The 27,785-nt window shown below is 43.4% G+C and overlaps 1 protein-coding gene across 13 annotated transcripts in view; it reads left to right on the top strand.

The window, feature by feature from the left end:
• Meis2 (Meis homeobox 2) overlaps positions 1 to 27,785 on the top strand; it is a 221,032-nt gene that overhangs the window by 71,415 nt on the left and 121,832 nt on the right. For all 13 annotated transcript variants that reach the window (XM_076570320.1, XM_076570321.1, XM_076570322.1 and 10 more), the window contains one exon: positions 2,559 to 2,704. In XM_076570320.1, coding sequence (XP_076426435.1) covers positions 2,559 to 2,704 — 146 coding nt within the window. The remainder of the gene's footprint in view (positions 1 to 2,558; positions 2,705 to 27,785) is intronic.

Below are 27,785 nucleotides of genomic sequence, written 5' to 3'. Positions count from 1 at the left end.
CTATTTGGAAGACAGTGAAGGAAGAGTTATTCCATACATAATCTGAAACGTGCATTCAGAGAGTCACAGAGACTCCACAGTAAGAGACAAAGATATCTCTATCTACAGTGTGGAGACAGACAGACTGACTGACTTCAAACTTAGACTTGCAATGTGAATTTTCCCCCCCTCTTCTCTGGGTACTGCTTCTCAAAATTGCCTCAGGCTACAGAACAGCACCTCACATCCCCAAGGCCCACTGCCTGGCTCCTAATAGCCACTCTCCATCTGTGTCACATGAGCAGCTGATGAGATCGCTCCAGTGTCTGTATTTTGGAGAGCACTTCCACCCAGGTGAAATGCTGGGGTTGCCAAGGAGCAGTCAGAAGCCATTAGTGTGGGTGAGAATTTGCCTTGCAGCAGTTCCTTGGCACGGTGGAAAGTGTGTGCACACGTCCCCATGCAGGCTTGGGTGTGTGTGTGTGTGTGTGTGTGTGTGTGTGTGTGTGTGTGTGTATGTGAGTGTACATGCAACCCCCAGATATATGTACGTGTGTGTGTGTGTGTGTGCAGGGAAGGTCATCAGATAAAAGACTAGATTCTATATATTGAGTATTCAAAAGCCAAAGGATTTTTCTTTCCCTGCCCACATATACCTTTTCTGGCTATTGGGTTCGCTCTGTCTCTCTGTCTCTCCTCTGTCTCTCTCTGTGTGTCCCCACCCCCGTCTCTCTGTCTCTGTTTCTGATTGTGTGTGTGGGGGGGTGTGTGCGCACGCGCATGTGTGTGTGTGTGAGTGTATGTGTGCGCACGCGTTCACGCATGTGTACGTGTCTTTCTCTGTCTTTTTTTTTTTTATCATAACAGAAGGCAAAGAAAAAGAGAACAGCAACTTCGGGGTCATGCTCTAGTGTTTGGGCAGATGGAAGGGAGCTGCCTTGCCTTGGGGCAGGGTGGCTGTAACGAAGTGGCCTGTCAGTCTGTAAATAGTGAGGGTCATCCCTTCCATGTGATGGAGGGGATCGCATTGCAGTGAAAATGGAAATGTCAATAAAATTAATCTGCCAGCTCTTTGCTGTGGTTTTTCTGCTTCTCTGGTCAAAGAAGGTTGAGGTTTTTTTTCGGCGAGAGAGCTAAAGGAACAGGTACCAGAAAGGCCACGGGGCAGACCCAGAAGTTCTAAGGCCAGTGCCCCAGTGGGCAGGAAGTCTGGGTGAAACACCATTTGGGAGGAGGGAAGGGGGCTGGGGATTTGCTGGTGGATCTGCTGCATTCCTCGGGCAGCAACAGAGTGGCCAGCTCAGGCTACATTGAGCACAGAGTTTATTGTTTTAGGCTTTCTTGGACAAGGTTTTTACTTAGCGTGGGATTTATGGCATTTACTGCTAATGAATGTCTATTCTTAAATTACAAAAAAACCCATCTCAGCGCAATTCCCAGATGTCCTTCCAGGACCCCAGCTTCTTAAACACCAGCAGGGAGCATAAACTCTCCACTTCTCTGTTTTCCTCTTTCGTGTGGCTCCAGGCTAATGATGTGCAAGGAAAACACAGCCATCTATAAAGCCCCACTGCTGTCCCCATATTCTTCATTTATTTTGCATTTGATTATGCCACAAGTCGGATCTTGTTTCTTTCCTTTTTTTAAAGTTATTAGTTCAAATATTAATGTAGGGATATGGCATATATTGCTACTCTTGATTGATGCCTTCCCAAAAACAGGAAGACGTGCTCGTATGAATTTTAAGAAAGTAGGGGTCCTGCAATGCCTTGCCAGAAGAGTTTTTCAGATACATAATTTAGATGCCCTCCAGGCAGGCTTTCAAGGCATTTTTGCCGGAGGGCAAGAAAAAATAACTCTGACTGTTAAAAGTAAATGATTTTTGCTAATGCACAATTAATGCCAGAGAAAAGCACAGAAGAGAAAGATGTTGATAGGAAGTTCTGATTAAGTGAGCACCCTACCTTGATGTGTGTCTTTTTGTCTGCCCCCTCACGATAATGATCAGCGGTGCAGAGAGCTAAAAAGTTTTCATGTCATGCAAATGTGGAGCTCCTGGGTCACAGGAGGAGTGTGCGAATGTGCGAGTTTAGGAGGTGACAGTTCTGGGAGGGGCTGAACAGGCAGTGCGTTATGTGCAATCAACAGTGACACAAGCCACTGTCACCTATGCAGGCAGCCTAGAATATATAGACTACAGAACATTTAACTTGATTACCCAGCAGTCTGTGCTCACTCTGGGCACGGGGATGCATCTCTACCAAATGGGCTTTCTCGTAGCGGTTTGCCCACACTGGGTTCCATAATTGACAAAGAGCTACTGCGCTGTGTCAAGTACACAATTATAATTGAATTAATGATATGGGCGAGGAGTGAGACACACAGAATTAACATTTGAAGAGGCCTGGCTTAATTTTGTCTTTTACATATTTGTGTCTCCAATTATACTTTAATGAAAGGGAATATACCCCCTTAATGGATTTCTTTCAGTGAGCTTAGCTGAGCTCGTCATTAGCCTGGCATTGTTGTTGGTACCCTCGCTACGCTTATTCTAATGGGTCTTCATTTCTTCCTTTTAGGTGATGGCTTAGACAACAGTGTCGCCTCACCTGGCACAGGTGACGATGACGATCCAGACAAGGACAAAAAACGCCAGAAGAAAAGAGGCATATTCCCCAAAGTCGCGACAAACATCATGAGAGCGTGGCTCTTCCAGCATCTCACAGTAAGTTCAGATAAAAGACATTTAAAAATAACAAAAAGCTCATTTCTCATTTTGCTAAGTTTGAGCAAGTCACATGGTCTCTCACACAGGGTTGGTCTTCGTTTGGGTTTGAGTTCTATCCTTCCGTTTCATTTTTTAAAACAAGGTTGCCTGCCTTCTGTTCCTTGGAATGTGGTGACTCATATAACCGGCACAATTTTGTCAACCATTGCCGTCCAAGCAACATCCTCTAGGAAGGAGCAGTGTTTTGTCCTCATAGGTCAGCAGTAGCCCTTGTTCAGAATGGCCCGAGACTCTCAATAGTGTATGTAAATGTTTACTGCACTACAAGATGTGAGCAACTTCAGACAATGCAGCTTCAACCAAAGGAGAAAGCTGTGGAGAGCTCAGGAACCCGTTAGCACTGCCGCTTCTCCTGCTCACCAGTGCTGTCTCCCCCGTGAGCGCAACCAGCATCATGCCACATGCATGTCCAAGCTCATCTCACCGAGGTGGTCTGATAAGATGGTGTGTATTCATGTGTTTGTGTGTGCGCATGCGTGAGTGTGTGTGTGTGTGTGTGTGTGTGTGTGTGTGTGTGTGTGTGTGTGAAATGCTGAAGGTATTCCAGAGCCTTTGTTTGTCAGGTTGAAATTAAAGATTCTGTTTTAGCTATTCAAGTCCATTATCTTAAAAGCTAACCCTTTTCACTTCTGGGAAAAGATTAATATGTGCAATGGCCTTAAAGTAACAATTTATATCCCCATGTCTGCAGTCAGTTTTATGTGTTAGTATGTACTGTTGACTCTTAAGACCCTCATGACGAAAAGTGACAACGTATTTTTTTACAGAGGAACTATACATGCTTATATTTTACTATCTGTTTGGAAATTCTTGGAACTTTTCCGAGGATGTGTCTTGTCCTAGTGTTCTTCTCGGCCATTCTATCTACACTTACGTCGCCCATTGAAAACTGAAGGTCTTCTTGGTTATTCAGCTTGTGTGTCGTCATGCTGAATGACATTAGTCACCGTGTTGTGAGTCCAGGACAAGGTTCCACTCTTATTTATGATGGTGGTTGTTGGTCTGCTCTTCTCACAGAGGGACAGAGGGCAAGGGGTCGGAGTGGTGGTGGGGAGAGAGAGGTGATGGATTCACGTTTCTCAATCGGACATTTTGATGTAAGGACATTAGTACCAAACTGAGGTGCATCGATCTGGCCTGTGGTGCCCGGATCAGCTGGGGGTACCAACGAGGCTGTCTTGGTAGTGGTTATTCTTGCCTCGCAGCTATGGCCATTTCAAAGGTCAGGGCCCTACACTGACTTGGCTCTGAGGAATTAGACGGAACATGCGTCTCTGGGCTGATTACTTAACCAAAGACAAAATAATGAGTCCTAAGCAAATACTGACTAATTGAAAGGGCTGTAAATCCATTACATATTGGTCAGGGATAATCAGGAGTATTTAATCACTTTTATCTATTCAGGAGCACTGAAGCTGCAACGGCAAAGCCCTCAACCTTGCCATGTGCTTATTATTCTCATCATTATCAAAATTACTTCACAGCTGTTCTTTGCTACATCACCTCAGCTGGAGACTAGCTAACCTGTAAAATGTTTTTAATTTGGAAGTCGAGGGAGTGTGAGGGGAGGGCCTCCTTGTTTTCACCCTGAGGTTTGGTGGTTTAAGTAGCTGGAGATGCTAGGAAAGGCGGGGGCCTCCTCAACAGGCAAGCTGCTTCATCCTGACCGGCTCAGCTAGCTGGTTTGCTCCCTCTGGATTCCCTTGCAATGATACCTTTCTTGGTTGAAATTGGACATGCCCGTGGTTGCTTTGCAACCAAGCATCTTTGTGTGTGCATTTTTAGCCTCTGCTGTGAAAACCAATGTTCCAGAATGCTCACACCTTGGAGAGTGTGGCTACTTTGAACTCAGGCAGAGAAGCAGAATCTAGATGGTGATACTCAGCTGCCTGAGTCACCAGCTCCACGTTCTTTCCACCTGTGAAGGTGACTTTGCACAGGTCTTATCTTCAGCAGTTGCATAGAGACCTCACAATGTCTGCCATTGGTATACTCAAAGTCAAGGTGGTAATGGTGGTGATGGGGTTATGGAGAAGCCAAGGGCTGTCTTCCTTACCTGTCTGGAAAGCCACCAGCTTCCCCAGCCTTTATGACTAGGGAAGGGTCCCTGCTCAACCTCTGGACAAACCTCATGGCGAATCATGAGGAGCTCTCCTTGGATATCCTGCTTTGACCTGTCATGGATTCATCTCCCACCGTCCACTGCAGCCACCTGCCTATGATTCCTTGGCACTTGTCCATCAACTGTGTTACAAACTCACCGTCCTTGCCTCATGAGAATGTTTACCTAGTTAAATACAGACAAGACTTTGTGCAGAATTCTCTGAACCACTAACAATTTCACTGAATACTTAGAACAAAAGACTCATGTAACCTGAGTCTGGGAATGAGAAGCACTTCATTCCAAGCTCCCTTCTCTTCTGGACTGTCTGATGGCCAGTGTAGCCCATTAAGTTCCCTGGATTTTTCTTTGCTCCATTTTTCAAATGAGAGGACAATGTCACAGCATCCATAGGTCTGTTGTCTGTACCTCTCCATTTGCGCTCTGCCCAAGGCCTTTCGGCAGAGCAATGTCCCCAGCCCACAGTCACCCTGCCATTTCCTTCCTCTTTTCACTTGTCACCAAGGGCTTTCTTTTTCTCCTCTCCATGACCTTCTTTCACAAATTGCCCTTTTTCATGGCTTCCTCCCACTGGCTTTGTCTCCCATCTCTCTCTCTCTGTTCCCCTCCAGGCCCTTTCTGCACCCCCCTTGGATCTCAGAGAAATTCTCGCTGGCTTTCATTTTGAAAATGTTTTCTCTCTCCGTTTTCTCTCTCCATCCACACTTCACCCCCACTGCAGAGAAGAGGCCCAGTAACTTTGATGAGGATGGTCTTGTAAAACTTTTACTTTCCAATCTTTAATGAGCTGAAAGATTTACTCAGCTGTAATTCTGAGCTCAGAAAACAAGAATAGAGAGAGCCCCCTAACTAGCGACATGTTAATTTAGACCTCTTTTCTTACATGCACTAACAGGCATGAGGGAGTCCTTGGAAATAGGGATGCCCTGGTATATTTCTCTGTCATTTAATGAATTTTAGCATTCAAAGTGAGATGTCGGCGGGAACTCACTGAAAATAGATGTGGCCTAAATTATTATTTCATGTAAATTTCTTTACATGTGTGGGATTCAATGCACATTCTTCCTTTATCAGTCTCTTTAACATTATTTCAAACTGGCCTGTCCCCTTTTGTGTGGTGTGACCTGTTCTTGTAGTACAATAATCCCTGATGTACCCTTTTTTTCTTTCTTTCTTAAAAAAGAAGCTAATTGAATTATCTCATTATTTTAATTTGTTAAGCAAATGTATTTTGCATCTCAGGATGTGTTCTTATAGAAGGGGGCTGCAAAGGCTTTGCCCCCTGAATGGGCCATTGGCCCATTTTGACATTCATGCATTCATTAACTATCAGAACATAAAAGAACTCTGGGTGTATTTTTTTTTCCAAACACCCAACCAGCATGAAGCAACTTTCCCCAATAAGCCACAGGGGTCTCTCTACATATGTTCTCAACTGCAAGCTATTGTCACCTATTCTGAATACCTCAAAAGGCCGAGAGGAGGGAAAAAACCCAACTCAACAAAGGCCAACTGTAGCAATTGTGAAGTCTTAGTCTCAATATGACAAAAATCATTAACCTTCCATTTTCTAGGAAGAACAAATTCCAGTACAATTGTAACAGTTGAAACAGTCTCTTAGAATCCTATAAACCACAGTTAGGGGAAATGATAATCAATTTGTTGATAATTGATTCCTTTGGAGAAAATATTCAAACGAGAACCAACGTGGAATTTTCAAAATTGAGCTGTTTGATGAAACTGTTTCCATGCTCAGAACCAAGCTCTTTGAATTTGTTTAATATAATGTTCAAGAATTACTGTCTAATTTCTAGCTACCTGTTTTCATGGTGTCCTTTAAAACAACATCTTCTAGAATGTGCAGTTCTTATACAGAAATAAATCCATTTCTTCTTAGAAATTCAGTTTAGCAAAACTGTTGAACACCTATTATCCTCTTCCAATCATGCATGACCCTGTCAGGCTTATTCAACCTAAAAAATGTATAGAAGGTAGAAGAAAAAAAATCTGTTGGAAATCCACTTGCATTTGCCAGAAAGTAAACAAGGACCAAAACAAATAAACAAGCCAACAGCAGTAGAACTATCTCAGCAAAGTGTATTCTCTTTATTAACACTTGGAGATTATAAAATTATAAAAGCAAGCCTGCCATTACAACTTTTTATTCTATTGCAAAGTTACTTTAAAAAGAAATGGCAAGAAATAATCTCTAGGCTGACAGTTTATATTTTTGGTTGTGAGCCTAGCCTTTAAGGGCTGAGCCATCTCTCCAGCCCTCTAGGCTGACAGTTAACCACACAGCAGGCCCTTACTGCTCAAGCCAGCCCGCCATCACCTGCATTTGTCACCTGGGGAGATCTCCCTGAGTTGTACCAACTGTGGGAGAGAAAGAGAAGGTACTCGCACCCAAGGTCTTGGCTTGCTCCTGCCAGTTTCTGACTGAGGGTCTTCGAATTGGAAAATGCAGTAAAGCCCCCACCCACTTAAGAGGTGTGACCCTTCCTTCAGAGAGACCTGTGCCACCTTAGAAGCAAGCGACAGTATATTGTGCAGTCTCCTTGACATGGCAAGTTTTGATGCTCCGTCACTGTCTGTGGCAAATGCTGCATCTCCTCTCTGTGTCTGTGGGTGTGGAGAAGAGGCTGTGGTCTGTGACTTGGTGACTCCTTATCTACTGCAAGTTCTTTTATGGGACTAGGTAAAAGTCTAGATTTGATGATAAAAATATGCTTTAATGTATATTGACCTACCAAGACAATGAAGCCTCGTTATGGATGGATCTGCTTACAGGTTACATTAGAGAAATGTGTTTTTCCTTCAGTTGATTCATGGAGATCTATTGATAGAAAACAAAGTCATCTGAAATTTCCTGTTGTACTATACACCCCCCCCACGCACACACATACCACACAGGCATACATGTACACACATGTGACAGAAAAAGATGGAGGGAAGAAAATGGAGAGATAAACTTCAGTTATTTGGTTATTAACTAGTTAATTATTAACTAGTTCTCTTCATTTTGGGGCTTGTATAGATGGCTTTCTCAAATGAGGAAATAATGTGTCTAAATTCAGTGCACAGGACCCCAAATCCATAACACAGTACATATTTTATCTTCAATATCACCTCCAAGTCTCATTTTCCATATCTGTTGAGTGGGGATAATTCTGGACTCTCCTAATACTTACTACAGGGATTAAATGAGACGCATGTGTGAAACCTCTCAAATTTGTGCCTGATTCTTATGACAGATACTTAATATAAAGTATCAGCCAATCACAGTGCTGCTCGCCTTTAATCCCAGCACTCAAGAATCTGAGGTAGGCAGATCTCTGTGAATTTAAGGCCGGTCTGGTCTATAGAGGGAGTTCCTTTATAGCCAGAGCTACAGACCTACATCAACAGAGAGACCCTATCTCAAAATATATATGCATATGTGTGTAGGGGTGGGGGTGTGTTATGATTCTTATTTGAATCTAATTGGATGCAAGAGTTCTTGACCAGTGGTCATCCAATCTTACCATAACCTTTCGTGGCACTGGGTGAGATAAGGAGATTGGATTTTGATATATAAAGCCGAGATGCATCCAGTAAGAGAGAACATGTCTCAGCCTACCCTTTCAAAGCTGTGTCAGCATTTAATGGCCTTTCATGGATGCTCGCTGGCAGATAGAGGGAGAGAACACTAGTGCCAGCTGGGGGCCATCGTACCATGGTGCTGCTGGGCCAGGAAGCATGCACCTGCAATCTCAACTCTTGGGAGACAGAGGTCAGAAAAATCTCAGGCTCAAGACTGGCCTGGGCTATATAGGATAGCCCTATATGAAAAATAAATAAATAAAAAAGAAAAGCAAGAATATTTGATGGTCCATCTGGCATGGGCAGGGGAGAAGAATTTTGGTGGAATATTCAGAAAGCCTCCGTGGGGTCTGATTTTGCAAAAGAGGTTCTCTTCCTAATTGTGTAGGATCTGAGTTTGCCTGGCTCTTCTCAGTGTTTGAGTCTAGACTTTCTGAGCTTCCCCAGGGTATGCTTTTTCTAAAGGAGCCATTCAACGTAAGGTGCTTTGATTTGGGTTTGAGCTCCATGATCTTGAGAAAGCTATGCAGCCACTCTCAATTCTTTGCTGTTTTTGTTGTTGTTAACTTTCAAGATGAAGCCAGTGAGTATCTGGTCTCCATAGCACCCATTAACATTGCTGTACAGCCCAGACAGTGTAGTCAGGGTGTGCACACATGTGCGTTGCATGGATTTGGGTGTTTCGATCTGGTTCCATGCTTTCGTTTCTAACTGCTTTGCCACCTCACAGCCTCAGTAGGGTTACTTATCTGCCATGTTCCTCTTTACCAAATTGCCTCTCCTTGTTCTTCTTGTACACCTGTATCCACGAAGATGCCATGACAGTTTCTATCACTGCACATCTCTTTAAGAACCTAGAGTGCTTAATAGAAGCTAAAGTCCATGGACACTAGTTATTTCTACTTGGAAAATTAGCCACTTCGTGATTCTGAGGCCGTGTCTACTTAATACTAACAGCTGTGGGCCAAATTAATTCCAAATATGAAATGTTGGCCTTACTTACAGAGAGGGAGATGAGACAGTCTTTCTCATGTTCAGGGAGGTAAATGTGCACTGAATGCGAGTGGAGCTCCCTGGCAAAAGATTCACGGACAGAGGTGCATACAGAATGCACAGCTGAAAAGCACCAGTAGAGACTGAGGTCCTCACCAACAGGCAAGTGAGGCTGCCCCTTGCCTCGGCATTGTTTTTTTTTTTTTTTTCCTTTTCTTGCCAGGAGAAAAACATCTGTGAGTTATTTGAATGGAACCTTATACTGGAGATCGCCTGAATTGGTGTCATCTCTGTTTAATTTCAGGAAATGATGTCACAATGCATTAAATAACAGTGCTGGGTGATTTATTTTCCCGTGGACATGCTGTCCTAAGCATTCCTCTTCTCTTGCAGTGTTTCCAATTAACTGTAAGCTTGAATGTTCTTCCTATTTTATAATGATTTTGAGGGGTGGGGGCGGGAGGCTGGGGGTAGGAAGAGGAGTAATTTCAGAGGTTGCCGAGGTTCAGAGCTAATGACACATCTATCATGTCCTTATTGGGGCAGGAGGGTACTGAGTGTCAGGGGTGTGATCAGCAGTGGCAAGTGGGAACACTGTTGGTTGGTTTCAAAGAATTTCTGGAAAAGAAAGCCTGAAGGCTCTGGTGCTAGCTGTTTAGAGAGCCTCTAGATAATTCTGTTAGCGACCCACATACTGTAGCTTCTGCCTGCCGCCCAAGGTCTCTGTGCACTCCCTTCTTCAGTAAAGAATAGAGGACACAAGTCAATTCTGTGTGCCATCTGTCGTCGCTTTTACAATTTCTCAAATTAAAGAGACAGGCCAAAAATTTAATGTTGTGTTCTATCTTAGAAACTCCTCTGGAAGGAAGGCGGTTGCAGCTGAATTGGCTGTGTTTCTCTTGACGGGGCGATTGCACATTGTGACAACTCAGTCTTTCAATTGTCCTGATTTGGTGTTTAGAATAGGGTGATCAGGCCTTCTGTATGGAGAAACCCATGTATTGTTGTGGATGTAGCCACCTTACCTCTGTTCGTGTGGTCATGGATGGTACTGGTTATGACGGCTTCTTAGGTAGGTGATGAGACACGTAGTCTCCCTCACAAATGATTTCAAGGCATGACAAGATTTTTTTTTTTGGTTGTTGCTTTTTTTTCTCTCTTTTAGACAAGATTTCAGTGTATAGCCCTGGCTGTCCTCGAACTCACTCCGTAGACCAGGCTGGCCTGGAACTCGGAGATCTGCCTGCTTCTGCCTCCAGAGTAATATAATTTAAGGTGTGATCTACCATGCCTGGTGATAACAAAACATTTTTAAGTATAGCTGATGATACCATTTTAAAGGAAAGTTCACCTAAGAAAGATAGTGTCCAATCTATGAGTTATTAACTGCCATAAAAAATTTTAGTAACTCACAACAGCCAGAACATAAAGGATTTAAGGACACTGTGATGTATGATTCAGTCACACAGGATACATACATGCCTGTATACATGTGTTGAGACACAGAATATCCAGTGATCCTGAGGCTAAGGTTCTCTATTAGCTCAGAGGTTGAGCATTTTCTTTATTCAAAGGTTTGATCCTCAGCACAACAGAAAATAAAGGTGGACCCTACCATAAACCGTGAGCCCCAGATGATGGTGCTGTCGAGGAGATTCATCAGCCAGGGACTAATGTACTGTGTGGTGGAGGATGGTGATAAGGGATAGTCTGTGCTGGAGGAGGATGTGCATGTATGGAGGCAGGGTTAGTGGGGGAAATAATCGAGGCTTGTCCTTGCCTCTGCTGTGACTCTAAAACATCTAAAAAAAATAGTCTATTTTTCAAAAATAGGTAATTGAGGAAACTAAAAAATGAAATGCTTATTAAATTACCATCAAAAAGAAACTAAAATAATTGTACCTCAAAGTTTAGCACCCAGTTTTATAAAATATCACTTGAAGCATCATTGTTTAAAAATACGCTAAAGAATTCAAGGAGATGGGAATTGAGGACCCTTGAATAAAGGAAAATAGAAGGCATGTGCGTATTTGAATATTCAGCTATTTAAAAACTCCAAGAATAGAATGCCATTACATGCTGTTTAGTGAGAACCCTGAATATTCATTCAAATTCTACGGAAAAATTCCATTTCCTTCCACATGACCACAGTGTGCAATTGTAGTCTGGGCAGAAGTGGAGTTCTCAGAACTGGAAGGTCAAGGTGACGGGACTGAGAAAACTGAGCATCCCTTGGCTTAGCTGCCGGACAGTCGTCAGTGACCTTACTGTTTAGGACTAATTTTGCCTTTAGAGAGTGTGACTGTACAGACTTCCAGAGACGTCTGGAAATTCTGCCTCCCCTGCACTGAGGTCTGTTTTTGTGATTTGGAGAGGGTTATGAAGTGTAAAGATGATCCCAGCCTCACTGCTCTTGGGATGAAACGGTGGCTTAGGCAGGAAGCATTAGGTTGGTTGAATGGAATTTGTCTATTGCATTTATGGGCCACATCCCACCGTCTAAATTGGTTGGCAGCAGTTGTTTCAATAAGTAAAGTAACCAGTGACACCCTTTAAAGGTATATTATCCCCTTAAGATATAGTTGTGGTTCCGTTTTCATGCTTTTACATTTGTTCTTTATGTTTTGAACTGCCAAGACCTAGATCTGCCAGAACTAATTTCAGTTGTTTTTGTTTAATAGTAGATGAGTTGTCAAGTCACAGTAGGATGGCAGATAACTTTTCTTCAACTATAGTTTTACTTCTCGCTTATAACAGATTACATGATATTTGTTGAGTCTGACTTTAATGTCCACAAATGCACAAAATTATAACTCAAGAGATGAGAGCTGTGATATTCTGAGGTGAAGAGTAACGAAGAGATGATATTATCTAGTTATTCTCATCACTATAGGAAACTAACGTGGGCCAGTAACCAGCCCCCTTCAGCCGTCACCCTAGGTTTAATTTGATCTGATTTGCCTAACATACTCAGATAGCGAAGGTCCACTCTTCTATTCCTTAAACCAGCTCTTGCTATTCTTCATTTCAATACTTCAGTTCTCTCAGTACTGATTTAGATTCTTTTACTTCTTGTATCACTCTCCTACCATCAAAAATATTCCAAGAATTCATTTTGGCTTAAAAATACATAGCAATTTTATACATATTAATTGGCAAAAGGATAGTCACATGATTGGCCACATTCCAGTGGTGACCCAGAATTCATGTAGTGATCACGAGCAGACAATAAACACCCCGAGTATCCTGGGGGTGCTATAGGAGTCTTTGTAAAAAGAAAAAAGCTGTTATCAATAGAGGAGATGAATTCTAGATTATTCCCTGCAGGTTGGTGACAGGTTGGAACTCTCTGTAAAAGCAATCTTATTTTTTCCCCCATGGTGAAAAGTTATAGGTTCCATTTCAGTGTTTCAAGATACCTGCAGGCAGCTCATGAACTGATCTACTTGTTTTAAATCCTGTCTTGCAGTGAATTTAAAAAAAAAAAAGTGGTTTGAGAGCATGGGAATATGGGGTCATTATTGGTCAATTATAGGCTCAGTTTTTGCATTAAGTTTCTGCAAAGCTGTAAGTGAAGGCCTGTGTGGCAAAATCCCACTGATGACTGGGAGACATGTTGATAAAAGCCCCTCTTATGGCTTAATCCTGAAGCTTTTTGTTCTTTCACACACTGCTTAAGTGCTTATCAAATATGGTTATATGGAAAGGTATAGGTTTTTAATGTTTGTTGCCAGTCTGAGAATTTGGTGTGTGTGTGTGTGTGTGTGTGTGTGTGTGTGTGTGTGTGTGTGTGTGTGTGTTTGAAGAAGAATGCTGTGATGCAATGCTCTGCTTTTCCTGAGCTCCTTGGTTAATGGCTACCTCAAATACCCCATTAATGTGATTAAATCGCTAGCAACCCACGGAATCAGCTTAATGATCAAAGGAATTTATTTGGGGGTTAACTCACAACCACGGGAGATTTATCATAGGGTCCAGGAAAGCTAAGCTATGTCCCACACCGAATGGCTTGGTCCAAGATCTCAGCATCCAAACCATGAGGTAACCAAGAGAAAATCACATAAGTACATCCTAGGTCTTAAGGGTCCCTGGCGGCCACTCTTCAGGGACAGGTACCTCAAGGTCACAGGCAGGTGTAACAGCTACAGCTGCCTCACTAGGGGTGGTGATTCAGGGCATGGCTCAAACGGCCACCCACTACACCCCATGCTTGTGTGGATGGCTTACACAATCAGTTAAATGAAAAGATCCATCTTCAATCCTGGTGAATCTCTGGCCAGATTCTCTTGGAATTTAGATAATGGAAATGTTTATAATTTATTTAAAAGTAGCAATTTTCTTCCTTTAGACATGGATGTGAGAACAACTATTAAATTTTTGTGTTCACAAAAGCAAAGATTTCAGGACACAGTAAAAGCCTTGATGTATAGAAACCTGTATACCAGAGGCAGCAAAGTTAGTAATAAGTAGAAACTCTTATACCCAGTCCACTGCTTAGCTCCGCCCCTTGCTGTTCTTAATACCATAGTCAAGTAATGTAATTTGTCTGGGTGCTGCTGTCTTACCTCATCAATTTCGTCGTTTCTGATTTTGTTAATGGTAGTTTTTGCTGTTATTGTTTTGTGTTTTGGTTTTTTGAACAATGCCTCTTTCTGTAGAACTCATTATGTACAACATCAGGCTGGCCTCAAACTCACAGAGATCTGCCTGCTTCTGCATCCCAAATGCTGGGATTAAAAGTGTATACCACCATATCTGGCCCTTACTTCACTGTTGGGAAAGTTAGTTGAGATTAGAAATAGTTCAGATTGAAAAAGGGCAAAAATGTCATAAAATATAAAATGATATCTGGATATTCATGCCCTTCTATAATCTGGCCATAATAGTCAGTTCTCTTTGTCTCAACTTCATGAAAATTAAATTTAGATACCCATCAAAGAAAAGTATTATATCATCCTTTAACCTGAGTCTTGAATGGGACTCACATCTACAGAGAACACACAATGAACAGGAAAGGGTCAAAGGCTTTACCCCCCTCACATTAAGGCACAGTTCCAATGATATTATAAGTTAAAGTAAAAATTGAATGCATGTGCTCATCTTTAAGAAAAAGAGATGAGTGGTGGCAAACATTCTTACAGCTTTGCAACAGAGAGTTAAGGGGATTGGAGACTCTTTTTGTAAACAATTCAGACAGAGATAACTGGTCTACCACCCTGCTACTTTTCACCCTGGGTGAACCACCTTTCTGAAATAGTGATTCTCATGTCCCCACACTACGAAAGATAAAAAAAAATCATTCCAGATTCAAAATCACCTCATTGATTTGAACATAATTTCAGTCTGAAAGCTGAATCAGACTTCTTTGGATTTGCCATTCAGAAGTTTGCAAGTGTTACAGCCCTTTAAAGAGAATCCACATTGGCAGAAATCACAGAACTTGAATGGAGATAGCAAAAGCAGCTTTGAAAGGCATGTGGAGGCCCACTGGAGGTGCTGCACGCCTCTAATCCCAGTGTTTGGGAGGTGGATCTCTGAGTTTGAGGCCAGCCTGGTCTGCAGAGTGCGTTCCAGGACAGCCAGAGCTGCACAGAGAAACCCTGCCTTAAAAACAAACACAACAACAAAAGGCATGTGGAGGCCTTGGCCTTAAACACTAGCCACACATCTCCTAGGAGACTTTCTATGGAAGACACATGATTGGAGAGCTGGGGTTGATCTTTGTGGAAGTAATACTTGCAACTATGGCATTAGGTAAGGTCAGCAAGAGAGTGGGGTGAGAGAGGGAAAGGGTCAGCAAGCTTTTGAAAATGATGTGGAGGGGGTGGGAGGAAATAGACATCAGACCCAAGGAGGCATAATGAAGTCATGTGACGAGGGAAGGTGTTTCAAAGTAGGGGAAGTAGATTCCAAAGAAAGATGAAGGACAATGAAGACTAAAAATAAGCCTTTCACTGTGGCACTTTGGGGTCATGGTCTACCTTTGAATTCTGCAGGCTGATGAGTGAGCAGGTGGGTTGGGAGGGAACAAAGGAAGAATAGAAGACGGGGTGTGGGGGTGGATAGGTTTCTAAGCACAGGTGAGTCAGGAGCATGGGGGGTGGAGGGAGACAGAAGTAGAGGTACAGGGGTGGAGGAAAGGACAGTGGCTAATCCGAGGTGCATGAGGAGGTAGGTGGAGGTTGGAGCCCAGGTGCAATGGCACAGTAGTGACAGACACACTTTGTAAAGATGGGGAAGATGTGAAGAGATCCGGGTATCTCCCATGACAAGATGCAGACGATGAGGGTGTGATGCAAAGTAAATTAGGAAGGGATGAAAGTGTGGCTTTGGAACAGAGGCCCCTGGCTGGAAGGGACTTAATTGAAAAACCCTTGGTGAGGCAAGACTCGGGATCACAGAAGAGAGGCAAAAGCAGACCACAGCACAACTCCAGACCGTTTGGACAGGCAAGAGAAGGATGGTGGTAGAGAAATCTTGAAATAGAGGCCAGTAATTCAGCATTTCAGTGATGTAATCTTTCCTGGAATTATGACCGAAGAATAGCTCTGTAGTTCATCTGCATAATGAAATGACTAAGGAAAGTCCAAATAATGTTGAGGGAGGCCTTGCATTGAAATGTGTTGTAATCTAACAGAGTGTGCCATTGGTCAATGCCCGAGACAGGATGAGCAGCTGAAACATAAAAATCTCCTGACCAACCCAAATACATGGAGAAGTTTATTAATTTAAAGGCACCACTTTTAAATTGTTGGGTGGAAAAAAAGAATTACTCAATAAATGGATTTGGGGTAATGGTTTAACTATTTTTTAAATCAATATTCTCCATGAAAATAAGTTCCATATTTAAGAGTTCTTTGAAGTGAAGGGACTACTTCTCTTTCCTTTGTTTAGTGAAATCCTTTCAGAGCATAAAAACAAAAGGATTATAAAGAAAAATGGTGATTGGTTAAATTAAATTAAAATTAAGAGTCTTTGAATGTCAGGAAAACACCATAAACAAAATAAAAGAAAATGTTAAAACTTGCAAGAAAAATATGTGCAACATCATTTGACAGGCAAAGGATTAGTGTTCCACATAAATGAGGCATTGTGCACACCAACAGGGAGAAAATGAAGTGGATGAGAACTCAAAGATGAGCAGAACCGTCACTGGGAACGGGCAGCAGGCATTGTAAAACTGCTCAGTGCCATCAGTAACCACATGCCATTTTAAAACACAGCATCAGTTTTTATTCGATGAAATTAAGAAAGAATGAAACTGAATGTGGTGACATGTACCTGCAATCCTTGTACCAGGAGGCTGAGACCAAAGAATTCCAAGTTCAAGGCCAGACCCAGCTACAAAAACACCTATACCTTAAGAAAGAGAGAGAAATGATAATGTCCGTTGCTCTCCAGGGTGGAAGGTTATATCCACCATGATAAGGACAATAAAATCACTGTCTTTCTGTCATACAATTTGTTATGATTAAAAAACTAAAGCATGCAGTGTGTGGTAGCGCACACCTTTGATCCCGGGCAGAGACAGGTGGCTCGCTGTGAGTTCAAGACCAGCCTAGTTCACTACATAGTGAGACTCTGTCTAAAAACATAAAACCAACCAAACAAAACCCCACTAAGGTAAAACATGTTCTTACTATTTGATGCAGTAATTTGGTTCTAAGGGGTTTTTCATGAGCAAATAAGAAATAATCACAAACATTATGCAAAGTTGTGCCTAAAGATATTATTGATAGCAATAAAGATTGAAAACTACCTATATTACCAACTATAGGAGACTATTCAAGACTGTGATGGACCAATGTCCAATCATTAAAAATTTTATTATATAATTTTTTTGAGATATGGGGAAACCTCAATATATTACTAACTGAAATACAATTGGTAAAATGCTATATAAACTGAATTCCACCCTTGTAAAATACATATAGAAATAGGCACAGAAAACATTAACAATTATTTTTGAGTAGTATGACCTTGGTGACTTTTTGTTTTTTATATCAGAATATTTCCACAAAAAGAAAAAAAAGAAAGAAAAAATATCGGGAGGCTAAAGCAGGTGGTCATTGAGTTCACGGCCAATACAATCTCAGATAAAGATGTGTATATTTGTAATGTAGGACAATGTTTCTTATTTTAATGAAGAGCTAGGGATGGGCAAAGTAAAGCCTGGTAGTTTCCTGGGATTCTGGGAGGCCACAAGTCCAGGTTCAGGCTGAGAGGCAGAACGGGGCTGCAGTGAGGAAGTATTGTCAGGTTTGTGAGCCCAGCAAGGCAACATCTCCTCTTGACTGAATCAAAGGGCTGTAGGGATGGATGGCATGCAAATGAAGAGAAGAAAGGTGTTAACAAGTCTGTGTCATATAGATGGGAAGATTCAAAAGTGAGGCGCGAGACGGCATGGAGTAGAAGGTTCTTACAGGTGTAGATGTCATAAGGCAAATGGATGCGGCTTGGAGGCCCCAGGTCTCCTCTAAGCAGCAGGTGGAGAGGCACAAACTGTTCTTCCCAAGGAAAGTGATGAGGGATGGGAGAGGGAGAGGAAGAGAGAGTGGCCTGGCCTCTTGTCTCTGATCCCAGAGGGACCATGAAGGAGGAAGCAGGCATGGCGTCAGTGGAAGAAGAATATCTTTTTTTTGTTTGTTTGTTTGTTTTGTTTTTGTTTTTGTTTTTTTTTTTGAGACAGGGTTTCTCTATGTAGCTTTGCGCCTTTCCTGGAACTCACTTGGTAGCCCAGGCTGGCCTTGAACTCACAGAGATCCGCCTGCCTCTGCCTCCCGAGTGCTGGGATTAAAGGCGTGCGCCACCACCGCCCGGCTGGAAGAATATCTTAATACAGCTGACATCACAAAATGCCATAGACTAGAGGGCTCAGTGAAGAAAATGTTGGGCTGCAGAGATGGCTAAGTGGTTAAGAGTGCATACTGTTCTGGAAGAGGACACACTCTGATTCCCAGCACCCACGAAGGGTGACTCACCCCCTTCCTAACTCTAGCTCCAGGGGATCTGGTGCCTTTGACCTCTATAAGCACCTACAGTCATGTGCACATACCTATACATGTATACATGCACATAATAATTTTTTTAATGTTTGAAATGTCAAAACAAGCTAGCAACCCTTCCTCTCCAAAGTTATTTTCTCACAGCTCAGTAGGAAAGAAATTCCCAAGGCCATGGTGCTCGTGTGCTAGTGTCTGGACGGACCGGTGACGGACGGCTCTTTCCTGGCCTGTGGATCCTGCCTCCTGGCTGTACTAGCAGGTCCTTTTCTCTGTGCCTGATACAGAGGAAGAGGGAGGAGGCGGTTCTCACTCTTCCTCTTCTAAGGTCACCAATCCTCTTGGATTAGAGTCCTTCCCCCCCATCATGGCCTCATTTAATCTTAATGACATCGTAGATGCTTTAATTCCAAGCACAGATGCCCCTTTGATGTATGAGACTGAATCCCAACATGTTTTATCTTATGTTTTTCGTATTTAATATTTAATATTTATATTTTATTTATTGCTATAAACCCATCATACGTTTAAAATATTATAAGTAAAAAATACGTCTCATCCATGCATCCTGTGACTATCAAGGCTTAGCATCACGCTACAGAGTATTAGCTGCTTTCCCTCGAGGTCCCAGGGCTGGGAGCTTGGCTCACTGCAGCAGCAATGACAGACTGTGTCCTATGCATACTCCAGTGAAGAATTCAAAATTCAGAGCACAGTTTTACTGGGCTGTGCTCCACTTTCACACCATCACAGTCAAAACATCCCAAGTGGAAGGATTCTGAATTAAGGACCAAACTCTGGCCAGGGCTTCCGTGCATGAAGTTTGGGTGAGGGGTGTGGGGCAGTTCAGCCCATAGCTGAGAACTTTCATAGAAGCCATATTTCAGGGCAGACATTAGCTTCAAGTCAAGGACATGGAATCTTACATTTGGAAGAGATCAAAGTTCTCTTGTTTTTCTTTTGTTTGGCTTTGTTTTCCATGGCCTTGCGAGTGAGGGTGAGGGCAAAGGAGGAGGCTGACTTTGGATGTGGTAAAAACAAAACAGAGCCAAGAAAGCCAGTCATGCCCTGGTAAGAGCCACAGGCTTGTGCTAGCATGACCCGGAGGTGTAAAGCATTCTGGACTGAGGGAGCACAAAGGAGAGGCGGCAAGGGTCCCTGGGTGCTAAGGTCCTGTCTTATTGGAGTTAGGTGAAAGCCTCGTTTGATCTAGCGGGTTTTCCTCAGAGTTCAGCTTTACATGTTTTAGCACTCAACCAGTTTGTGTACTTTCAGAGTCCCCCACCCCCTTTCTCGTCTCTTCTCTCCCTCTCTCTCTCTCTCTCTCTCTCTCTCTCTCTCTCTCTCTCTCTCTCTCTCTCTCTCTCTCTCTCTCTCTCTCCTCTCCCCACACCCCTTCCCTTCAAGGGGAGAGACTGAGGGAATAGAGGCTGGCTGAGGCCCGCTCCGGCTCTGTCATGTACCCTTGACCCTTCCCTGGGATCTGTGGTTAATACACGCTTTGTAGAGGCGACTTGGCGAACCCTGCTCTCCGCAGGACTCGATTCATAATTTGCTGCTAGCAGGCGGAGCCAGGGCCCTGCAGTGGCTTGTTTGCTCAGCGCTACACAAAGGCAACGTGTTGTGACCTTCCCTGTTATCGCATCAGGAAGTAGACGGTCCTGGCATGGAGTCGAGTCTTCCTATGGCTCTCCACAAGGGTAAATTATGTCCCCGCGCTTCCCATCTAAAGCGTGTCACACTTTGCGTTACTATTGTGTATCTTAAAATAAACAGCATCGCAAGCTGTTTATTTTGGTGTTACTATGTATGCATTTTAAAACAGTGGTTACTTAAACAAATGTCCCTGTTCCCACCGCACTTGGAAGCCAGTGTTTGCTCCTGTGGTTTTGGATTTTGTCACTTCTGTTTGGATTATGTCTGAAACCCACACTGGGAGCAGTTGCAAGGGACCTGGCAGTATCTACGACTGGGACCTGTACTTGGTCCTGGCCCTCGGCAAAGAGTAGCTGTCTGGTCCTCACCACGTTCTCCCAGCCGTCCACAGTGCCTTGCCCTCCAACACTAACTATGTATTTCAGTTTCTCTTTCAAGCTCTAAGTTTAGAAACTTACAGTTACAGTGATAGAGTTGTTAATTTTATGTTCCTGAATGCTGTGCAGTTTAGTTGACTAAGTGGTCTGCTGCTTCAAAAACAAAACAGTTCTCCCAAATACTCATTTAAGACTGTCACCTGTAAGCCAGGCGGTGGTGACGCACGCCTTTAATCCCAGCACTCGGGAGGCAGAGGCAGGCGGATCTCTGTGAGTTCGAGGCCAGCCTGGTCTACAGAGCGAGACCCAGGACATGCACCAAAGCTGCACAGAGAAACCCTGTCTCGAAAAACCAAATAAATAAATAAATAAATAAATAAATAAATAAATAAATAAACCCAAGACTGTCACCCGTAATCTAACGATACAGGTTACATTCCATGGATACAGCCTGGTTAAGTTCAGTGAGGATGGAGGACAGTAATAAGCAAAATGTTTCTTTGGAAAAAAAATGTTTTGAACACTGCACAGTCTTGGTGTGTGTAAGATAGCCTTTGCACTTGTACAGGCTAGGTCCCCCACGCTTAGTTTTGTGCTTCCCCTTTGCCCATCACCCCACAAAATAAGTTAGAGCTGTGGGTGGTCTATGCTGTGCCCTGTTGACTGCAAGCATGAGGTAATGTAGTGTGAGAGAGACCCTCAGAACCTGGCCTGGCCTGAGGGTGACATTTGCAATAGTCAATACCAAGAGCCTACTGAGCCATGAGGAGAGGGGGAATGCAGCACCGCAGGGTGCCTTCTGCACTCCTGACCTGTTTTTGAGAAGAGAAGCAAGGTTGGTTTGAGGCTATGCATTATGCGACCCTCTTCTCTCTTGTGAGTGGCAGCATCAGCCTGGACCATCTTTCCCATCTCAGTAACATAGCTTCCTGTTGTACTAACACATTGTATAAGAACATTCTAGATCATTTGCTGGTAAATGAATGAATGAGTAAAATCCTGCTCGGGTTTGGAGCATCTCAAAAAATCTAATGTACCGTGGAGTAATTCCTAGCCATCTTAAAAGTTTGTGGACACAGGGGGAATTTTTATTCTCATATCTTGGTCGTGTGAATGAAATAGGAATAGTGTGCTTGATTATGTTTACCACAAAATTAGTTGGAAAAATTTAGGTTAGATTTTTTTTATGAGATTGAAACTGCATCACATGTGAGATCTGAAATATTAATGAGACGACACCAGTTATTAGTACGATAGCCACATTTCTTCCTCTTCTACAGCACATATCCAAAGCCCCATGCTGTGAAGACATTAAAGACCATTTATTGGACCATTTAGATGCAGGTGAGATGCAGTAATTGTTTTCTGCTCTGTGGAAAGTTTCACATAAGATATTTTGAGTATATGGATATTTTTACTCCAAATATAATGAAACTACAGTGACCGTATATGACTGACAGCTTTGATAAGACTTTGTTACCCGATTCATTGAAGGCAAGTTTCAGCTACTTTGGCTTCTTCCAGTGTCCAGTAGAGGTACTGAAACCTGAGGCTCGGGTTGTTGGGATGGAGCAAGGCAGGATGCTGGGATGGAGCAAGGCAGGGATGCTGGGATGGAGCAAGGCAGGATGCTGGGATGGAGCAAGGCAGGGATGCTGGGATGGAGCAAGGCAGGATGCTCCAGCAAAGCCTTTATCACGCTGCCTGCACTAAGAAATGTGGGGCATCGCTTCATAAGGAGGAAAATACTGTTTAATTTCCATACAAATTTTAGAATTATCCAAATTCTTGCTGTCATTGATTGATTGCTGGTCCAAACACTACGGAATCCCATTGCTCCTGACAGACAGAACCACAAAGCAGAGGAAGGGATGGTGATCTAGAATTAACTGGATTTCCAAAAGAACTTAACCCGAAACCAAACAGTTTCTGTGTTCGCCCTCAGAGCTGAAGAGTTACGCTGTCATCCTTCTGTCACTGGCCTGCCTTGTCACATAACAGTCACAGTGTTTTCTTAAAAGTCTAAAAATCAGCCAGGCGTTGGTGTCGCATGCCTTTAATCCCAGCACTCAGGAGGCAGAGACAGGCGGATCTCTGTGAGTTCCAGGCCAGCCTGGAACTGTTCGAGCTTACAGAGCAAGTTAGAGGACAGACAAGGCTACTGGGGAACCTTGTCTCAGAAAAGAAAAAAAAGTCTAAAAATCACCTTGCTAACAATTAGACATTGTCGTGTGTATGTGTGTGTGTGTGTGTGTGTGTGTGTGTGTGTGTGTGTGTGTGTGTGTGTGTGCAGAAGGAGTACACGTGTCCTTGTGTACATGTGTGGAGTCTGGTTGACATTGAGTGCAGTATACTATTCCTCTCTCCTTATTTTTTGGTGGTCATAGTACTTTATTGAACCTAGAGTTCCCTGGATGGCCAGCGCACTTCTCAGGATCCTCCTGTTTCTACCTTCAGTGCTGAGATTAAAGGGGTGTCCCTCGACACTGACGTTTTATGTAGGCTCTGGGTGTTTAAACAGGTGGTCTGTTTGGACAGCGCTTTACCCACTGAGCAATCTTCCCCCGCCCAACTGGACATAGTCTGACAGGATTTTTGCAGGTCTGTCTTGTTCACCCCAGTTATGGCCTCTTTCCCTCCTTGGCCCTGTTGGAGTGTGGCTTGACTCCGTCTACAGTTTTCACCCCATCTTCCCTCCGCTTTGCGTCACCTGCATGCGGTGCTCACACAATGGTGGCAGTTTTCATTGGTTTGCCTCCTTGGCCATGGGTCACCAATTCTTATTGTGAAGGAATTGATGGGAAGGGGAGGTACATTTTTGCCCCCAATAAAATTAGATAGCATAGTGGCAACTGTGTGTTTGTTAAAAAGCAGTTAGCACAAATTAGAAATACTTCACAACAGATGTGTTTTGTGAAAGGATATGCTAAAAAATTAAACAGAGAATACTTTCCGGTTATAATTTTAGAAAAATATTGTGCAATGAAGCAAATTTACAATTCATTTAAATCAACCTTTTTATAGAGTGTGTGCCTTCATGATAAAATTTTGACAATTTTGCAATTTGTTTCAGTGTTTCATTGAGGGGGTGGGAATCCATCTGCTAGTTATTTTGGGGGACACCATTACATCAATAAAAATGATTCCCAAGTTGTACACAGACTTCACTTTAAATTAATGTGTGGCTGTTTTTAGTCGAAGGGACTTAAAGGCAAGAGTTCCTGTAGTGTATGTAGAAGAGAGTGTGCGCCTCTTTCTGTGCTATCAAACTCAATCCCAAGGAGCTCCAGTCTCAAGGAAGCTCTTCAGCCTTGGGTCCTCGCTAATCTTTCTTGTTCTTACTTCGCTGACCCCTCTTTGAGCTTCTAGAAGAATGTTTATGTGGGTGGTATCTGAGTCGATACCTTTGATACAGTTGCTATTAATCACTGTCTGCCCATGATGACGCAGGTTTAATGATATACCAGTGAGTGGCTTTTTTGTAAGCTTACCAACAGCTCCAACCTTTGGTATTCAACTCACACAGGGATGGGGGTGGAGGTGGTGTCGAGAAATGGAGAGTTAAAGAGAAAGAAAAAGAAGCTGCAAGTCAGAAAAAGAACAAAAAGAATTGAAGAAAATGGAATGAAAAAAAAAAAAAGAAAAAAAAAGACCAGACAGCTTTTTGTATTCAGACTAGGCTGCCATTGAGTTGAGCAGCTAGAAATCTTGGTAGCACTCTTTGAAACCTGGACCCAAGGATGCTAAACTGATCATTCGTTCTTTGTTATTTAGGGATGGAAAAAGCTAGCCGACTGGGCTAACTTGGCTTTCTGTCCTTCTACCAGGACTGTGTTAGCCTCCTCAAAATGGATCCTTTTCTGAATCAAGAATGCAGGGGGCAGCGGCATGGCTGCCCATCCTTAGGCAAAGACGGAGGACATGGGCCTGAGTCACTGTGTGCGAAGTGTGTGATTTCTTCCTCTCCGTGGACACGGGCACGGGGAGGTTTCCTTTCTTTAGAACAGGAAAAGTGTCTCCTGCTACATACATTAAAACAGTTCATCCGTACGGAGACTTTGTAAAGTACAGAGAAAGAAAGTTCAGCGCCATGAGTAGGCATGGCGTCAGATGAGGGGGCAGCCTGGCTGGTCTCCTTTTGTCTGTTGCCTCCGTGTTCTGTGTTGGACTGCACCCGGAAAAAAAAAAAAGGTAGAAAACAAGCTGCTACAGATGTGACTAACTATGAATATTCATGAGCTCCATTGCTCTTCCTTTCCTCCAGCACCCAGGCCTTTCCTGATCTTCAGCTCCCAGATGCTCCCCCCCGCCCCTCCTGCACCAATGCTTCCACAACCTTAAATCTGCCCTCCCAGGCCAACCGTTAGACTAGACTGCAGTCCTACCCACAGACCTGCATGATACAGTGATCCGTAGCCTCAGAAACTGTGTAGATCTGTGTGTGGTGTATCTGTGTGTGTGTGTGTGTGTGTGTGTGTGTGTGTGTGTGTGTGTGTGTGTAACATGCACACTTGCATCAAAACAAAGGGGGATAAAGAAAAAAATGTTATCCACAGTTTTATGAATCCAACTCCCCTTAATGTTCATTATTTAAACCAGCAGCAATTACAAGTTCAAAGGGGTTTAGAAGGCCAGCAACCCGCATAATCACTGCCAAATTAAGCGGGACTCATTCGTCACAGGAGAGTACACCCTGAGCACTGAATCATGCATGCCGTGACAGGCTCTGATTTACATAAAGCAGAAAGCGGTGCCCTCTAGGCGGTGCGTTACCTCATCTCCGTGTTCCTGTGATACGTGGGTTTTCTTTTGGTCTCGGGAAGCTGACACTGCCCTCCACACGGCAAAACATTCCACTAACTGTGGACAGTACTTATGCCTTGGGAATGTACAGAAGTCAAGATCACACGAAGAAGAGCTTTGCACAGTGTGAGCAAAATTGTGACTATGGAAAAGACTGCTTCCCTAAACGTCTCAGATTAAACATTTGGGAGGCAGTCGCTTCAAAGAATGCACATTTGGGTACAGCTGCAGTTGCTTTTCTTCCCAGGCTGTTCGAGCCTGTAGTTCAGATGGAGGATGCTGATAAGCTAGCAAACACCTCTGACCAGAGAGACCTCAGTGGCCTAAGGGAGAAATAAATACTCCCCGAGGTCCGTTCCTCTTTGGCATTTACCGAACTGTTGATTGCTACCTAGTGAGAGTTGGGGCCAATAATTGAAGTAACCTGTTCCTTGTAGTTGGTTTCATATTACCAAACTTTATAGAGAACTTCTGATTGGATAGTCGAAGAAACCTGCTTGAGGCCTGTCATCAACCTAGAAATCTCTTAAGTCTGAAGACGAAACTGCCAGAATTGAGTTCAGATGGCAATGTAGTCGGGATGGCTCCATCAGATACCAGAACAGCCTCTGCAGATTTATATTTCTTCTTCTTGGATGTTTCTTGTCAAAAGAAGGCAGAATTCCAAGGCTGCTTTGTCCCATGTCTTCTGTCTTTTGGAAGAGAACTCATCTTTCATTTGTAGCTAAATCATCTTGATGTTATGATGCCTTTCCCCTACATAACTATTTTTCTCCTCCCCCTTTTGCACACACATTGAACTGTGTCTACACTTAGGACTGGAAGTGCTGCTCGGGGTTGGAGAATTAGCCTGGCAATTTGGAAGATTACCTATACTTACACTTTCCTGCTGACTTTCAAGTACAGATAAAGGTCTTGTGGTTTCTGCCTCTTGTAACTGAGTCTACACTACACGCATATCAAAGCAATGTGGTTTTAAAAGGTTCTTTGAAGCAGATCACAGTTGCTTTTGAAGCAACGTGACAAAACGGACCCCCAGACACCCTCAGGCTTCCTGGTGTTCAGTTAGGGGTGACACTTCAGCACTGCCACGCAAAGCCTTCTGGGAATTCACTTGCACGTTGACCTCTGAGTGGAAGTCCCCTTTTGTGAATGCCTTTGCCTTTATAGAGCCTTCCAGTGGGTAGGGAAGTGGGTCCCAGGTGTTAAGTTGCAGGAATGCCATGTCTACTGTCACAAGTAGATTCCACCCAATGACAGGTTTTTATGGCCAAGGTGAGTCTGTCAGACTCAGGACCAACTCACTCTACTTAAGTAAGTCAGTGGGAGCCAGCCGGAAGACACAACTCACCCAAGCTCCAGGACCTCAAGTCCTCTCCTCTGCACCTTGGGGATTCTCCTTTCTATCTTGTTTAGCCTGTGACTGGAGTTGTTTATTCTGTCACTGAACCTCTGAATTCATCAAGCTCATTGAGTTCCTTCTTAAGTCATTTTGATTTTTCTCCTCTCCTGAGCTCGTCTTTGTTGCTTGGAAACAGGACCTTCTCTTGACTTTATGCTGAGTGTTCTGGGTGAGCTGTGGGGCAAGATACCTCATGCATTCTGAGAAAAAGGGACTCAGTACAATCCATAAAATCTTTCAAGACCAAGCCTTCTTCCCATCCCCATTCCTAGCGTCTTAGTGAATAAGAGTCAACATTTTGTCCTATGTGTTCTCGTACGCCCCCTTCCCTGAAACAAATCTTTCTGTTTTCCGTCTAAGGAATTCCATGTCCTTTGAAACTGAGGTATTGGGGCTGAAGAGCAGGTACGGCAGTTCAGAGGGCTTGCTGCTGAAGCCGATCCAGGTTCAGTTCCCAGCACCCATATCAGGAGGCTCACAGCCATTTGTAACAACAGCAGTTCCAGGGGATCTGAAACACTCTTCTGGTCTCTTTTGGGCACCTCCATGCATGTGATACACACAAACTCACACAGGCACATACACATAAATTTTAAAAAAAAAAACAAAAAAAAACCTCAACTATTGTTTGACTGAGCATTGGGTTCATAGGGGTTGAAATGTGTGTTTGGTGGACAAACTTATATCCTGGTTGGGACTGTAGCTCGGTGGCTTAGCACTTACATAGCATGTACAAAGCACTGGATTTGATTCTTAGAATTATAAAACAAAAACTTTGTATCACATTTCCTGTGATTTTGCTGAAAGCGTAGCCCACCACAAGGCAGACACTAAGTTGAGCTCCAGCCAGCTCTTGAGAGCTGGGGCAGGATGATTGTCATAGTTTGAGACTAGCCTGGACTACATCATGAGTTCCAGTCCAGTGAGACTCTAGCTCAAACAACAAACAGTGAAAGATTGTGTACCGTCATCTGATAGCCCAGAAGTGCTTGCTGAAAGGGCATTGGCCATCAGGGTGATCTGTATTATTCTAAACATTCATATGTCCATTAAAAAATAAATCAGCGGTTTGCAAAAACAA

Source organism: Peromyscus maniculatus, chromosome 4 (assembly GCF_049852395.1).
Source record: "Peromyscus maniculatus bairdii isolate BWxNUB_F1_BW_parent chromosome 4, HU_Pman_BW_mat_3.1, whole genome shotgun sequence".
NCBI lineage: Eukaryota > Metazoa > Chordata > Mammalia > Rodentia > Cricetidae > Peromyscus > Peromyscus maniculatus.
This window is presented reverse-complemented; position numbering and strand designations above follow the sequence as displayed.